We start from the raw sequence: 17,746 nt of genomic DNA on the forward strand, positions 1-17,746 counted from the left end.
ATAATAATAATAATAATAATTTTTATTCACAACAAGGTAGAATAGGATTATGAGGTTACATATGATTGATATTTTTACATTCTTGCAAAGCCACTAACACTCATAGCATTTTAGATCAGACTCTAGTGTGCAAAGAACTGAGGGAAGCATAGGAATCTAAGATTACCCCAAATCTAAGTAAAATCCTCAGAAAGTATAAGCAATGCAAAATAACTAGTTACTGTATCATGAGTAGACAGGATAATTGGAAACAAAGGAAGGATAGTTTGCCAAAGTCAACAAACCATGTGCTAGTACCCAAATGCACTACCAGGTACTGTAGTAACTCCAGTCCTGCCTACCTCCATACTCGCATGCTTCATACCAAGCACATTCCTACACCTCTTGAGCTAAATTGTGACTTTGTTGTCCCATAAGGGAGTCATGTTTAATATATTTTGCCTTCATTATGCTTCAATGAAAGGACACAAATACTGTACCTGTACATGTACCGTACACCAGGGTACATGTATTTGTGTCCTGTCTTGCATGTTTTTTGCTGATTAGTTTACCACAATTTTGTTTTAGTGTTACTTTTTCTGGCATTGGCTTGCATTTCCCCTATCCTCAGAACTATCTTCTCAGAGGTTTGATGCACTACTCAGGGCAAGGCACTCTCCACAAGAGGCCACTTCCTGTGGAGGGAGCTACAAAGGATTCAACTAAAAGAGGCATTTCATAATATTCAACACTAGTTTTCTGGGGGGGAAGAGCCCTTTTCTACTCCCTGAAGCTACTGTCACTGATAGTGTACCAAGTGCTAGGTCACATCAGCTATGGAGTTCTATTGGCTTACCAAAGACCAGAGCCAGAACCCAGCCTCCTTCCTTCCCAGAGGCACAGAGAGTGGTGACAACAATGTACACAAATGATCAAAAGCTCTTTAAATTAGTGCCAGCTCATTCAACCCCCGCCCACTTGTTTTGGGGGAGGAAGCTCCTGGTCAGCTGGCTTCCTCACCCTCAGTTCATGCTGATGTTTATAGTGTGTACAGTACCTGGTCTCCTCTCTGTTGTTTGGGCTCTAATATTTTTACCTCGTCTACGTGATGGTTTTTGCCACCGATATCATCACCACATACTGTACAAAATAGTAATGGTTTTGCCAATATGATCATTGTGTACAGTATAAAATAGTAATGGGAATTGATAAAATTGATAAAGAAGAATTCTTGAAATGTGGAACTTCAAGAATAAGAGGTCACAGATTTAAGTTACAGCAAAGATGCCCCAAAAAAGTTAGAAAGTTTACTTTTGCAAACAGAGTGGTAGATGGTTGGAACAAGTTAAGTGAGAAAGTGATAGATGCCAAGACTGTCAGTAGTTTCAGTGCATTATATGACAATGAGTACTGGGGAGACAAGACACCACAAGCATATCTCTCATCCTGTAACTACACTTAGGTACATACACACACACACACACCACATAAGAGACTACTGCACAAGCTGGAGATGCAGGCAGGAGTGAAAGGGAAGGTACTCCACTGGATAAGGGAGTACCTAAGCAACAGAAGACAGCGAGTCACTGTGAGGGGGGAGGTCTCAGAGTGGCGAGGCATCATCAGTGGAGTCCCACAGGGATCATTCCTTGGTCCTATACTGTTTCTGATATATGTAAATGATCTCCCAGAGGGCATAGACTCATTCCTCTCAATGTTTGCTGATGATGCAAAAAATATGAGGAGGAGCAAGACAGAGGAAGATAATATGAGGCTACAAGATGACCCTAGACAAACTGAAGGAATGGTCCAACAAATGGCTACTAAAGTTCAACCCAAGTAAATGTAAGGTAATGAAATTAGGCAGAGGAAATAGGAGGCCAGACACTGGATACAGAATGGGATATGAAGTCCTTCACGAAACAGACAGAGAAAGATGTAGGATTTGTCACACCAAACCTGTCTTCTGAAGCTCACATCAAAAGAATAACATTGGCGGCGTATGTGAGGCTAGCTAACATCAGAACTGCCTTCAAAAACCTGTGTAAGGAATCCTTCAGAACCTTGTATACCACATATGTAAAGCCAATCCTGGAGTATGCAGCCCCAGCATGAAGCCAGTACCTTGTCAAGCACAGGACGAAGCTGGAAAAAGTTAAGAGGTATGCCACTAGGCTAGTCCCAGAACTGAGAGGCATGAGTTATGAGGAAAGACTTCATGAACTGCACCTCACATTGCTGGAATACAGAAGAGCTTGGGGAGACATGATCACCACATACAAAATTATTAGGGGAATTGACAGGGTTGACAAGGATGGATTATTTAACACGGGTGGTACGTGCACAAGGGGACACAGGTGGAAGCTGAGTACCCAAATGAGTCAGAGACATTAAAAAGAACTTTCAGTGTCAGAGTTGTTAGTAAATGGAATGCACTAGGAAGTGATGAGTTGGAGGCTGACTCCATACACAGTTTTCAAATGTAGATGTGATAGAGCTAGAGACGCTCAGCAGTCTATACACCAGTAGATTGACGGTTAAGAGGTGGGACCAAAGAGCCAAAGCTCAACCCTCACAATCGCAACTAGGTGAGTACAGGGTATAGGTATTACCTTCTGTCAATTTCAGTTTCATAATCTGGCTCAAGTACTAAAATAATTGATTAGCCCTGGGCTAGGGAAACCTGGATATGCCTAGCAGGCTTCCTGTCCCACACAGTGGGAAACCAAATATCCTTTCTCCACTTCTTTGGTAAAGCAAAATGTACATTTAATTATTATACATTTACACAAAAATATACAACACATGTATTTGATGTATTCTGTATATATTTTGCAGGTTGTACTGTGGAATGTTCCTGGTAGTATTCCAACTGACAAAGAAACATTCTTGGAGCAAATACGAAATTTTAGGCTGAGTTTCCCAGGTAAGGTATTATGACGGGTTTATGTATATACTAAGCTGTAGTAGAATATAAATTTTTGTTAGAGAATTAATTTAATAATATAAGTATTAGAATTCTTTAGTAATGAATATGATCTGAATCTATGTATATACCATATGAAGACAGCAAAATAGGGAGAATATACAGTAACCCAAAATAACTTCTTTACTGTTTCCATCATAAGGGCTCTCATAAGCCATATTGGTAAAATTCAGGTGAAAGCACTTAAATAATGGGAGTGTAGTGAAATGAAACACTTGCTTGAGCACAGAGAATAATCCAGAGCAGTTACAGAAGACTGGAGCCCTACAGGATTAAAGAACACAAAACCTCCCATCACTAGGAACCACAGAGATCAGTGGGGGCTAGCACTGCCACACTCACCCCCAGAATTCAAAAACCAATTCACAGAAAGGCTGGGCAACCCGAACTGGCAGTAAAGAGCCACATGAAGAGATTGTGGAGCAAAAAAGGTGGGAAGACACAGGGAAAAAAGGAGAATGAGAAATAGGGCCACAGCAGCAGGGAAAACCACTACGAGTGCAGAGGAAAGAGTCTGAGCACCCCAAAAGTAGAGTATGTGCCCTCACAGAAAAAAGAGAGGGTAAGAACAGACATTTCTACATGGCACAAGGTTGCCAGGGCAATCCCAGAACTAAAATGAGAGGAAGCTCAACAAGCAACTAGACAAGAGCCCACAACTATCAAAATAACTGGCAGAGATGCAGCAGCGCCACACATTCAGTGCAGTACTGCAAGCCCTCGGTAATTCTGATTCTGGTTATCTGAATCTCCGAGTAATCTGAATGATTTAACATTTGAGTTTTTACCCTTTTAAACCCAATTAGGAATTCAGGTTAAAAGGTTATACCTGTACTGAATGAGGAAACTCAAATAAATTTGAGGTCAAGTGCTTGACTTCTCAACTTGAAAGCAAAATTGGATTACTGTGATTTCTTTTGAACAAGAAACCAGAATAAATTTGAATCTGTTAATTTTTGGATGCTCGTGGTAAAAATAGTTGGCTGGCTTGAATGCTTGGCCAACTTGAATGTTTGGCTAAATTAAATAGGGTTCAATAGAGTCCCCATATGATCTGGATTATAGTACAACATACTTATGCCTTCAATGGGGGAGAGAGGAAATGGAACAAAACCCAACCAATGGTATAGCATTTTAAAATCTTTTTCAGCGTGCCTAGTGTATCATATTCAGTGCCTAGTGCATATATTATATTCACAGTGCCTAGTGCATCTATCATATTCTCAGTGCTTAGTGTATCTATCATATTCTCAGTGCTTAGTGCATCTATCATATTCTCAGTGCTTAGTGCATCTATCATATTCTCAGTGCTTAGTGCATCTATCATATTCTCAGTGCTTAGTGCATCTATCATATTCATGGTGCATAGTGCTTATATCATATTGACAGTGCATAGTGCTTATATCATATTGACAGTGCTTAGTGCATCTGTCATATTGACAGTACTTAGTGCATCTATCATATTCACAGTGCCTAGTGCATATATCATATTCATAGTGTCCTGTGTATCTATGACATTCTTCTAAATATATATACAACATACATCACACATTAAATGTAACATGTTATTCATTATTTTCTGACGTTTATATGGGTATTTTTTTATCTTATTTAAATGCGGTTGGTTTTACTATTAAATTACTAAGCATTCTCAATAAATACTGTTTTATTCGACAGATGTTTATTTCCTGCTGGTGGGAAAGAGTAAAGACGTCTTCAGTGACATGTTGCTGGACCCACCTAAGGATTTCTACACCAATAATGTGATAAATATGGAAGAATTTGCTGCTACATTAGCAAAACGGATCTGCAGAGGTGAGACATTCTTTTACTGCATTCTCAACATATTAAGGAAAATCAACCTTGACAGACACAAACCCTGTTCTGTGACCTGTGTAGTGGTTAATGGCTTTACCTTTAAATTTGTTTTTAAACTGAGTTCATTTTACAGTCTGGCTTTTATTTTATATTACCAAAAAATAAGCTTAAAATAACTTCCAGTTGATCTTCTCTTGCATTTCTTGAATGTGTATAGCACCAAAATCTTTTTAACAATAGCTTATAATGTAAGTTCCCATTGTGAAAAACCATGTTACATTACAGTACTGTATACTAATACTTGTGCAGGTACTACTGTGAATACATTTGTTTTCCTGCAATTTGCTTGGTGAATATTGTACATCCTGTTTGTCAAATAGGCTTTAAGTACAGTAATTGATAATAATTTTTGCTTTAAGGTATGTACAACACATTACTGTATTTATATTTATATTTTGATATATTGTACAGTGCATGTATGGACTTGATAATATTCTTGACCACTGTCATATTATTTTCTTTATCTGCAGTTCCTTCTGTGTTTACGTATCCGGCATGTGACAGCAATAATGTTAACTTCACCAACTACCGGGAGCAGAGTCACATATACAATGGCTACGTGTCTCCCAATTTCACCACTTACATCAAGATTGCCCCGCAATACTTTCATTATTCTGGCGAACTCAAACTGACGGTCAGTATTTCTTCAAGAGAATAACAGTATTAGTTTTAACAAATACTTGTAATACAGGTAATTTATTACACAATATATTATTCATGCCATCACATAATTTATAGCTGAATTTTTCCAAAACAGTACTTTATTTTAATCTTTTGGATACAGGTGAGTAATGCAGACATACAGGTGTGTAGCAGCAGAGAGAGCATGTATGTAGAAAATTCAGCTACGGATTACCTTTGCATAGAAGGAGGGTCGGAGTTTAATTGGGAGGAGCTCTGTGGTCGCTGGTTGGAGCAGTGTAACCCAATCTACTTGTCTGTGACAGGCAAATCTGATGCTGGTATTGGAAGTTACTGTCAAGGTAAGATGCTTAATGAACATGCAGGTAAACATTAAAGTGTTTAAATAATATATCACTCTCAAGGTTGCACAGTGGACATTATTAGAGGCAATTAAGGTTAATTTTGTTGTGCTATCAATGATTACATTTTGACTAATACAAATTAAATGTTCAGTTTAATGATGAGTCCCTATCTGGTAGAGCCCTCAGTAGCTTCCCGGGACTAAAGCACTGGTACTAGACCTTCAGATTGTATTCAACCCCAAGTGACTTACACACTTACTGGGAACCAGAATTTGAATCTGGTTCTCTTAACGAAGTGAGGAGGAATGGGAATCGGAGATAGACTCAAAATTCTAAGAAAGCTGACCATTTGAAGTAAAAGAAAGAACTGCATAAAAGAAATGAATATAAATATAGGAAAACGGTGCAAATAGAGGTTGGCACTGGTGAACAACCCTAGCTCCAAATCACTCATCTACCACCAGGTGGTAGCTCAAATCAACAGAGAAGAAGGGAATGACAGGATGACAAAGTGGGACTGGGTAGCTATATTGAGAGATCAACCAGAAAGGGACATCTTATTAAATTCAAAGTCTGATTTTAGGGTTGGTTACTTCAGTAGCTCCCCAGAGCTTGATCACAATGGCTCCTTGGAGAGGAGGGCAGCTTTGTTAAAAGAATAAACATAAAAAAGGGCTGACTTGTAGCATAAAAAAATCCATAAAAGCGTATTGGAGGGGAAGAACACGAAAAGGTAAAAAGGTTGAAAAGGTAAACAGGGTGCTAGCGAAAAACAACCAACAGCAGTCGGTAAACACTGCCACCCAAACAGCAGGCTGGTCAAATCAGAAATAGGCCAGTCACGAGCAAAGTGGTAACAGATAGGACCCCACGATAAGATAACAGATAACAGGTAAGATAACAGATAACAGGTAACAGATAAGACACAAAAATCCCACAGAAACTAATCCAAAAGGCAGAAAGTTAGTCACCACAGACATGCCACATATGCACTCCCAACCAAAAGCAAAATACTCGATAGGGAAAGCCTGATCACCCACAGCACGAATCTGAGAGGGAGTAGAAATAAGTGTTGTCCATACTATATACAGAGAAGGATGTTGGAAGCATCTAGGGAGGCCAAGTTGAAGCAAACTCATGACTGGGGACACCTCTTTTCCCCTAGCAGAGCTCCACTGTGAAGGGCACTGAAGCTTGAGTTTGCCCACTTTGATACAAAGATCCTCAACCTCCCCCCCTCCCCACACCCAATCCAGACACTTAATCCATCCACATAGTGTCTCCCTTCATGGATGACCTCTCTGGCAGGTGGTCTGATGACCCAAACTGGATTTCTTCGACAAAGTGCAAATTTCTCTTCTCCATAATAAGGCAGTCCCCCATAAGGTGAAAGAGCTTAAGTGGTGGTGATTTTGTAATGCCTTGGTTTATGACTAGTTGGATCCAAGTGATTAACTGGGAAGACTAGTGCCCACCCTTAGTTTCATGACATGATATTGTTTAGTGTCAGTTATTATTTAACTAAATAGTTAAGTTATCCATAAGATGTGTGTGCATGCATTTTACATAAATTAATAAGAAACACTTTTCAAGTAATTTGTTTCAACCAGTGTAGGGAAACTTGCTGTTGCTATAAGTTCTGGTATATAAATATTTTTCATGTAACTGACAGTAATTAAGTGTTTAATATGTAAAAATCCTAATCGCAATAAAATCCTGCTCTAATAAATGAATTTTCCCTCAGATGAAGAATGCCAGTACCCAAACCAGATTCAGTATGAGATACGTCATGAGGGTATGACATGTGGGGCATGGTGGGCCACCCCATCCGTTCTGCTCTGGACCATACTGGGCCTCATCCATTTTGTAAACACTTAACACCAGCAATACCTCATCTTGGATGTTATCACGTCCAATTTTGATTCTATTTTTTTTAAGATTTACTGCAGTTTCTCTCTGGCAGGTAAATGACCAAACCTTAAGGAGCTTGAAAATTGTAATATTCCACCATTATTCTTAGTTCAGGTCACTGGCAAATTAGTCCCAGTAAAAGGTCACTTTATATACCCAGCTGCACATAGGCTACTTTCTAATACAGAAAGCATATTACCCAGCCCCCCCTTCTCCCTATTTATATTTGTATCATTCCTAACTTGAATTCCACATTCAGAATTCCGTTATTGTAAGTCTTCAACACTACTGTAGAAGACATCTAGTAAGGCTATCAGAAGAGAACTTTTTTAGAAAATAATTGTATTTATTTCAAATTTATAAATTCTAATCCTGAGTATTTAGTTGAGCAGTTAATATGTACACATTGAGCAGCTTGTGTAATTACACATAAAATTTATATATTTAGATTATTTGAATATTTTGTGATTTTGCTTTATAAGTGAAATTGTAAATATTTAATGAAAGCATGTATTATGGCAGTCTTATATATTATTTAATGCTTTGTCAGTGGTACAAGATAAGATATAGGTTGTTATAGGTTAGATGTTTTATATGTAATTGATGTAAATTTTATTTTATGAACAGTAACTGATGTCCTGGTTTTATACAGTTACCATTAAAATAATTTTATCATTATCAGTATATAGTTTTTAATTTATACTATGAGTCCATCCACTTGGACTGGTCCATGCAGTGACACTGATGAATCCCAAATGGTTCAAGTGATTGGACTGCATTCCTTTACCCCATCTTTATATACCACCTCCTTCTCCTTATGTCCTGTGATTAACTTTTACCTTTACATTTTGAGAAATTGTCATACAGAGAATGCATTTAGCATTTCTAAACATTGTAAAAAGCATTTACAATTTTAATCTTGGAAGACTGCATGAACCATCATTCTCACTAAAGAGGTTTTGGAACCCTAAGCGTATGTCACTTATTTCAGAATTATTAAGAGACATGTATTGTTGTTTGATTTATCACAAATTAAGCCATACTTGTACAGTACTGTATTATACAAAAGAGAAAGGTTATCAGATTCGGTTGGAACTAATGCTCTCAGGTTTTAATGATGACCAAACCACACATCAGGAAACTGAGAAACGACGATGTTTCAGTCCGTCCTGAACCATTATTAAGTCATGTGATAGAAGAGAAGAAGGTATGGGCAAATAAATAAGGAGAGAGAGTGAGGTGAGAGGTGAGGAGCAGGTAAGAGAAAAAGACAAGAGTAAGGTGAAAGGAAAGAATGGGATAAAGATAAGAATGGGATAATGTAAGAATAAGAGGAAAGGTAAAAAAAAAGAAAAGAAAAGAGGTAGGCTTAGATCAGATCACATTTGTTAAGAAGGTTGGAGCATTTAACCAGATTTTTTTACCTAATTTACCCGAGGACCACTAACCCTAGTGGACTCAACGAAGACAGGAAGCCGGCAGCTTGTCGAAGGACCCCCCATTTGCCTTGATGATCTTTTCCAGGTAAATTTTAAAACTTAACACAGTTTTGGCATTTACGGCTTCGGCGGGTAGCCAGTTCCATGGGGTTTATAACCATGTGGATGAAAAAGCATCTCCTGTTCTCAGTCCTACTTTGAGGCTTGTTGAGCTTAAAACCGTTTCTCCTTGTTTGTTACATCTGACCGTTTGAAGAAATTGTCTGGATCAACATCCTCTAACTTGTTCAGTATTTTAAAAGTTTCAGTGAGATCCACTCTGTCATGTCTAGTTTGCAGTGTTGTTAGTCCTGTGGCCATCACCCATTCCTGATATGAGAGATAACTTAGCTCTGGAAAGACTTTTGATGCCTGGTGTTGCACTTTTTCCAGAGCAGCTATGTCCTTCTGAAAATGAGGTTTCTATGCTTGGATATAGTAATCTTAAATGGGGGTGCACCAGAGTTGAATCATTACCTTCTTTTTCTTAGTCAAAAGTACGCTTGATTATTCCATGGGTTTGGTTAGCTTTTCTGACTGCTGCTCCTACCTATTGTGCAACATTTAGCGAATGGTGGGTTTTGTCTTTTCGTCAACAATCTGCTGTAATGTAATGTTATTAATTTGGTAGTTGTGGCAAGGGTTGTTATGCCCCACATGCTGCATGGTCCTGCATTTAAGTATGAAATGGAAGAGTTAACAGCAGCAAAGCCAGGACTAAGGTTTATGTTGCTCATGATGTGTATCAGAGCCAAGTCGACAAGACAGCATCTGAAGAGTAGAGGCAGGGAAGATTATTTTAGAAGACCAATCTATAGGATGATTAAGAGTCCCTAACATGACAGAAGAGAGCAGTGTTTGAGTCTGCAGACTTAACATTTCTTTTGTATTCCTTAAATCTGTCATTTAGTGTGCAACCAGTTTTACGGAAGTATTGGAGAGGACACGACGACCAGGAAATGGAGTAGATACCAGCATTATTGGAAGCGGGAGGAGCAGTGTGAACCAGATTACTATAAGTGTGTTAGTTTGTTGAAAGTTGAGTTTTACATCAAGTAGACGAAGGGTATTAATGAGATTTTTTAGTTTAGATATGAAGGGAAGGCAGAGCACAGTGTTACTAGTGTTGGAAAAGGGGATGAAAGAATTTTACTTTGGCTTGAGAACTGGCACAGCTGATAAAATGTAAGGGGCATTCAAGGCATGAGAAAGTCTTATAAATAAAAGAAATTTCAGAATCAAGAAACCGAGGGTCGGATACGTAGAGAGGAAGGAAGAGAGAAACAAGAACACTGAACAGAAGGGGAATGGTAGGAAAAAAAAGTGAATGTACGTACATACCGCTGGACATAGGCTTGCGGTAAGCAGAGAAAAGAGAAACCAGACAGAACTGTGAACAAGAATGTCTAGAAAAGGAAAGAGGAAATTAGATTACCATTCAACGTTTGAAATTGATATGAGCCTGATTGTTAAGTGACATTCGTGCTCATATCAATAGCACGATTGTCAATAGTGACAATTTCTGGTACGGTATTTTTTTTTTTATTAACATATTAGGTACATCTGCATTAGTGCAGCTACCCTAGACTATATGAAGTGGAGTACAGTGTGTCAAAAAAGCTAACTAGGTGATGCTAAAAAATCCCCATCACACAGGATGGTATTTAATTAAATTGCAACGAAAATTCTAGGGAAGATGTACGCCTGAATTCAACTAAAACGTCGCGAGTATTATGGACTTCAAGCAACTGGGTGGGTTCACAAGTGTACTTCATAACAATCGTGAACTAAAACAGTTCTAAGTTAGGTTGTAACTTAGAGAAATGTATAGTGAAAGGGTAGCGAAGTCGCACAATCGATCCGAGAACTGGACCCATATACATGTTCTATAGTTAAGCATGTTACAAAGTTAACTAAGTATGCAATGCGAAAACCTTCATTCTAGACAAGGGTTTTAGGTAACTTCACAGTGGATTACGGATTTTATATTATCTTGAACATAAGTGATTTTTATTTGCAGAGATTCGATCAATGCGTGTAACGATGTAAAGCTTGTGATTAAGCTGACAGTCTATATTTCGTCAGGTCTTCACCAGCGGGAGATACAAACTCATTTTACTCAAAATGTTCAATACAAATGGCAAACTTGTTTCATTCGTTTAATTGTATATTCATCTAATCAGAACACCCGGCCGCTGTGGCGTTAGAATATATTTAAAAATTATATAAAAAAAATAAAATTCAGGGGAATGACAGGTTTTCTAAATAGCCAATCAGAGATCTAATATAAGCCATATTAATACATTTATGATGTAGTAATCAAGAAGGCATTAATTTGGTTGATGCCTTCCTTCTCTGGCCCTATACAAAATTAATAATTCAAAACGCAGTTTGCTTTTTATGCAACAGTCCAATATTTGTACGTATCACCCATAGTTGTTATAATCACTTTTCATCCAAAAATGGTAAGTTAATATTTGCATTAGACTCCCAAAGAATTATTATTAAAAAAATATCTACGCTCTCACATATTCAAACGTTATGTGTAACAAGCTCACTTTCCTAATTATACCTTGCCGTGCAAATTTGTTTTACATTAATACTGCATTCAAATACGGCGATCAATGATAACTCATGGTAAAAACGAAATAGCCTAACTTTTCAAAACATTATTCAAAGGCTATATTCACGACTTTTTCATTACGTAATACAAAACAAGTCTTACATCAAGTAAAAGTTAAGCCCAAATATATTTTTTTTACTCACGACGGCAAAATTTTGCCAAGAAAAGTAATTTTACCCTCTGAGAAACATCAGAGAATTTCATATCATTTCGTTCTTTTTCAGATTTTCCGCTAGAGAGCGAGTCTATTACGTCACATAAAAATCAATGGCGATTTACAAATATCACTTTTTTTTCGAGAATACAACACGAGACTAACGTCATCTCATACTGGTCAAAATGAAGCTCGAGAACCACGTGTGAACAAACGCAATACATCCGAATGATAAAAACAAGTCCATAACTCGTGTATAAAGTGAGGCTGTTACTCCCAAGATGAGTTTCCAATATGGGATGGCTGTGAGAAGTGAGGTAGTGTCGTCCTGGGGAAACTCCTCGCTTCTCCTCCATCCACCTCCCGTCTATCTTGTGATTATTTTAAATTCAAAAGTGCAGAATTTGCTGCACATTCTTTGGAGTGTTTTTTACAGACAATTAGCACGGGTGGCTACAGGTGGAAACTGAGTACTCAAATGAGCCATAGAGACGTTAGAAAGAAATTTTTTCAGTGTCAGTGATGTGGTTGAGGCGGACTCCATACACATTCTCAAAAGTAGATATGATACAACTCAATAGGCTCAGAAACCTGTACACCTGTTGATTGACAGTTGAAAGGCGGGACTAAAGAGCCGAAACTCAAAACACACATTAAGACATAATAAAGCATAGGGCTTCAAGATGACCTCGACAAACTGAAGGAATGGTGCAACAAATAGCTGTTAGAGTTTAACCCAGAGCAAATGTAAAGTAATGAAAATAGTTGAGGCGAGATACAAGGTACCATTTGGGAAATGAAATTCTTCAAGAATCGGAGTGTGAGAAAGACCTGAGGGTTGATATCACGCCAAACTTGTCCCCCCTGAAGCCCACATCATGAGGATATCATCAGCGGCATATGCCAGGTTGGCCAACATAAGAACGGCCTTTAGAAACTTGTATAAGGAATCATTCAGAACCTTGTATACCACATATGTCAGACCAATCCTGGGGTATGCAGTTCCAGCATGAAGTTCGTATCTCGTCAAGCACAAGACTAAATTGGAGAAGGTTCAGAGGTATGCCGCCAGACTAGTACCCGAGCTGAGGGGTATAAACTTCGAGGAGAGACTACGGGAACTAAACCTCACGTCACGGACGGGAAGAAAGAAGAGTTAGGGTAGACATGATCGCCACATACAAGATTTTTAGAGGAATTGATAAGGTAGATAATGACAATTTATTTAACACGGGGCACATGCACAAGGGGACACAGGTGGAAACTGAGTACCCAGATGAGCCATAGAAGAAAGAAAAATGAATTTGTTCAGTGTCAGGGCAGTTAACAAATGGAATGTATTATAAAGTGATATGGTGGAAGCAGAGTCCATACACAGTTTCAAATATAGATATGATAGAGCCTAATAGGCTTAGGAACCTGTACACCAGTTGAGTGACAGTTCAGAGGCGGGACGAAAGAGCCGAAACTCATTCTTCGCAAGAACAACTAAGTGAGTACACACACACACACACACACACACACACACACACACACACACACACACACACACACACACACACACACACACACACACACACACACACACACACTTCATTATGGTGACTGAGGTTGCCCGAAATCTTTCTGAACTGCCAAGCTCGGCACTTTTACAAAGGTGTGCTTATTACCTGCAGTCGCCGAGGGAGGGGAGAGAGAGAAGGGGGGGGGGGTTATTGCTTTCACTGTTCTTGTAAGGGCGCGCTCAAACATGCGTAAAATCTAATTTAAAACATTCAAACCTTCATATTAAAATATTTAGGTTAGAAATGCAAATCCTATAATGTATGTTATGATTAGAAACTTTCATAGTACACACTTGAACCAGATATATAAATAAGGCTATCTATCACTACAAGGATAAATCTTAAAAGATTGTTGCCGAAAAATAGTTTGTCTCAAGCCATTGGAAAAAATCCACGTTCCTTACAATTGTAATGTCTTGTTCATAAAGCAGACAATAATGATTACATTAAAAAATAAAATAAAATAACAGGCTTTTAAAATGGGCTTGACGATAAAGTCTAGGAGTTTTCCAGCTCGCAGTATTGACCCAAATTCCAATCTTCCACATCAGGGATGCTGCGAACCTTCTTCTGAGATAAGCTCCCCGGGGATGCACTAGGCGAAAAGGATAAGGAGGAGAGGAGGAATAGTAAGTAGGAAAACGAGAAGGTGGGTGAGGAGGTAACGTAAATGGAAGAACGAAAAGTGTTTCGTTAAAGAATATGGGAAACTTACGGAGAAAATTAAACAAACAATATACAGGTAAATAGAAAATGAAAAGAACCTATAAAACATATGAAACCATAATATAACTATTTGCCATTTCAAGGCAGTGCCCACGGGACACTTTCTTTATTATGGGGTGCATAATAAAGAAAGAAATTGAATTCCTATTGGTATCAAAGCAGCACTATCTATATCAATGACATAAAATGTCTGGTCTTGTCTGCATGACAGTCCAAGGTTGGAGGCCAGACGCTTGGGTCTAGCCTCACCCAACTTTGCAGGATGAATGGTCTGTGATAGTTATGGACATAGGACCGCCCCTGACTAGCCTATTGATCCTATTAAGAGGGGGTCTATAAATTTTAAACTAAACTTTAAACTTTTGCTTGTTAATCCAACCACCAAACACCGTATTTCTGAACGAAAAAGACTACACACGACTCACAACTAATGACGTATGTATTTTGGTTCAACCCATCTTCCCATTTAGAAAGTCATTTTTGTAACTATGTGGACCTAGTAGTAGTAGTAGTAGTAGTAGTCAATGTTCATGTGTTGACATAATGGACAATTAGTAGAATCTGGTACTCTTCACTTTATAAAGTCCAGAAAAAACAAAGCTAACAACCAAACCTAAATATCCCTAGGCCTAGTATAGCACATATATGTACAGTACAGTACTATAATAGGCCTCAGATATCGTGTATTAGGCCTATAATGGTTAAATTAGGTTAGGTTTTATTAGCAACATATAAATACCATTTCTCCTGTTCAAATTCAGTATTACCAATTTCTACTTTCTAATTGTCCATTACGTCAATATATGTTCACATCGTACTTATAGTGACCATCCATGGTTCACATCGTTACTATAAGTATTATCTAAACAGGAGAATGACCTGATTTTTTCCTACCTATCTTCAGTCTATGCTCGTCCAGGCGGATTTCGTGTTATACAGCGGTTTTGTCAAGCAGTGGTCGTATCAGGAAGCAGCCGCGTCAAGCAGTGGTTCTGTCAAACAGCAGTTGTGTCAGGCAGCAGTCGTGCCAAGCAGCTGTCGTGTCAAACAGGGGTCGTATCAAGCAGCTGTCGTGTCAAACAGGGGTCGTATCAAGCAGCTGTCGTGTCAAACAGGGGTCGTATCAAGCAGCTGTCGTGTCAAACAGGGGTCGTATCTGTTACGTACCCTTATAAGATACGTAAGTGAATATATTAATATGTACATTTATAATTGTATGTAAATTACAAGCATGTATATTGTTATACTTATATGTTCTATGCAAATGCACATTCATGTTACAGTGTTGGCGTTAGGCCCAACGTATCGTGGGAATGATTGTTTATTTCTTTGTGTGATCAGTTTTCCCACGGGAACTAATGATTTATATGTGATCATAAGTGGGTAACAGAGTGAAATAATAATTGAGTGAACTGTATCTGGCAAATTGTCGTGGGATCGTCCGTTGCTGGGTGTGCATGCCATTATGCTATTCTGTATGCATATTTTAATTACTATGTAAAGAAACGCGTACTTTTGTTGTCTATATCAATATGTACTAATTATTCATTAAGTTAGTTTAAGATTACTCTTGTCACAATGTAGTGCTCCATTGTTGAAATAATAAATATTGTTACTTTGGCAATTTATTCGCGGGGCGAGGCAATCTCTTTTGATTCTCGCGTGATTTTGTTTAGTAGCTGAGCAGAAACCGGGGAGATAACACTTGTTGGAGTTAAGTCATTCTTTTATTCTAGCCATATACATATATTAATATTGATTTAATGTCTGGAAGTTACAGTGATATTTTTAATGTGATATATTGTGACCATATAATCATCTGTTTGCCTTTGAGATTTATTTAATATAAATTATATACATATGCTTAGTCTTTATTCTTCAGTCCTATGAAGATTCTATTGTTGTGCTCATTACCTAGTAAGGGGTTATACTGGTGATTCGCTATTGAGAACAGCAGTTGTGTCGTATCCCTAGACTTATTAAAGTTTGGCTGCTGTAGGATCACGAGCCGTAACGTACGATAGGTAACAGTATCAAGCAGCTGTCGTGTCAAACAGGGGTCGTATCAAGCAGCTGTCATGTCAAACAGGGGTCGTATCAAGCAGCTGCGTGTCAGGCAGCACTGACCGCCAACCTGGTAATCCAGTAATGAATATAATTAATTTACAGCTGTTTACAGTAGGTTCCCGTCGTAATTTCACGGCGGGTGACGCAACCGCTGTGCTGGAAATAACATAATAAGCTAATTTACCGCTGCCACTCTACGCCTGGAAATATAATTCCAAGGCTGAAAGAACCAGTTGGATGGTTTCTGTAACGTTCTTTTAGTGCTCTGTTTATCTTTTTTTTTCTCTTGCGTTCTCTTCGTTCTCAGCTGGCGTTTTCGTTGTTCTCTGGTTCTGTCTTCGTTTTCTGGCACTCTCTTTGTTCTTCGGCGCTCTCTTCGTTCACTTGGTGTTTTGCCATTCTCATTATTGTCCGCGTATTTTTTGAGTGTGTATTTAATTCTTTGTGTCGGCAGGATCTAGCCTTTAGCTCCTGGGCCCCGCTTTTCCAACCGCTGGAGTCTGGCTGTTAGTCTTATTTATGAGACAAACTGCATCATTGAAGTAGGTCCCGTTTAAGGGAGTTTTGACTGTTATTGATATTAATTTAGAATGTTTTAAAAAAACAATTGTGTCGTAAATCGAGTTATAAGAAATTATAAATTAAATATATTAAAACTGATATTTTATACGCGTTTTGATCCTAATGTAAATAAAATTGGCGTGACGCCCAGTCAGTCATACCAACCATTGGGCTGTACCTCTCCTTGGCAATTGCTCTGTATGGAAGGGCGTTGGTTTTAAGTTATACCGCAGTGAAAGGATAGTATCGTATCAGTCATCACAAGGGGCCGTCGTAGGACAGCAACTGTTGTTTTCAATATACTTACCAGATATTATTGGTATTTATTGCGCTGACAATTCGACGTGGGGAGGTGGTAGCACTGACGTAAACATAAGAAAACACCCGCCTCGGGGCGGTAGTTCAGCTTATTTTGTGAGGAGACATTTTTCTTTAATTATTCGGTCTAAGGAACCATACCGTGCTATTTTAGCATATTATGTGTCGTGTGGAGAATCACTGGTTGCTTTGAAGTGAAGCTGTGCTATTTTAGAGCAGTGAGTAGTTTATTTAGCGTTTAAAAAAAGCCTTTACACCAAGATCAGTGATTTGGTTACCTGGTTGTTACACGATTGGCGGGTCGTATTCCAGAGAAAAGTAGTGGGTATAAGGCTTACCATGAGTTATGGGAAGGTAAAGCTCTCAGCCTGCTAACAGGGGTAAGCAGTCGTCTGTTCCTGTACCCAGCTTTATAATATATTTTATATAAAAAAAAAGGGAAGGGAGTACCACCTCTGGCTGGAAGAAGGGGGACCCATAGCCTCGGAGGAAACCACACATAACGTATTGGAGG

At 38.6% G+C, this 17,746-nt stretch overlaps 1 protein-coding gene across 5 annotated transcripts in view; it reads left to right on the top strand.

Annotated features, from left to right (window-relative positions):
- LOC123758762 (uncharacterized) overlaps positions 1-8,424 on the top strand; it is a 52,570-nt gene extending 44,146 nt beyond the window's left edge. For all 5 annotated transcript variants that reach the window (XM_045743417.2, XM_045743416.2, XM_045743420.2 and 2 more), the window contains exons 14-18: positions 2,818-2,905; positions 4,643-4,780; positions 5,314-5,477; positions 5,628-5,826; positions 7,574-8,424. In XM_045743417.2, the coding sequence (XP_045599373.2) occupies positions 2,818-2,905; positions 4,643-4,780; positions 5,314-5,477; positions 5,628-5,826; positions 7,574-7,707 (723 nt within the window). In that variant the 3' untranslated portion in view covers positions 7,708-8,424. The remainder of the gene's footprint in view (positions 1-2,817; positions 2,906-4,642; positions 4,781-5,313; positions 5,478-5,627; positions 5,827-7,573) is intronic.
- Positions 8,425-17,746: the final 9,322 nt, after the last annotated feature.

Source organism: Procambarus clarkii, chromosome 31, assembly GCF_040958095.1.
Source record: "Procambarus clarkii isolate CNS0578487 chromosome 31, FALCON_Pclarkii_2.0, whole genome shotgun sequence".
NCBI lineage: Eukaryota > Metazoa > Arthropoda > Malacostraca > Decapoda > Cambaridae > Procambarus > Procambarus clarkii.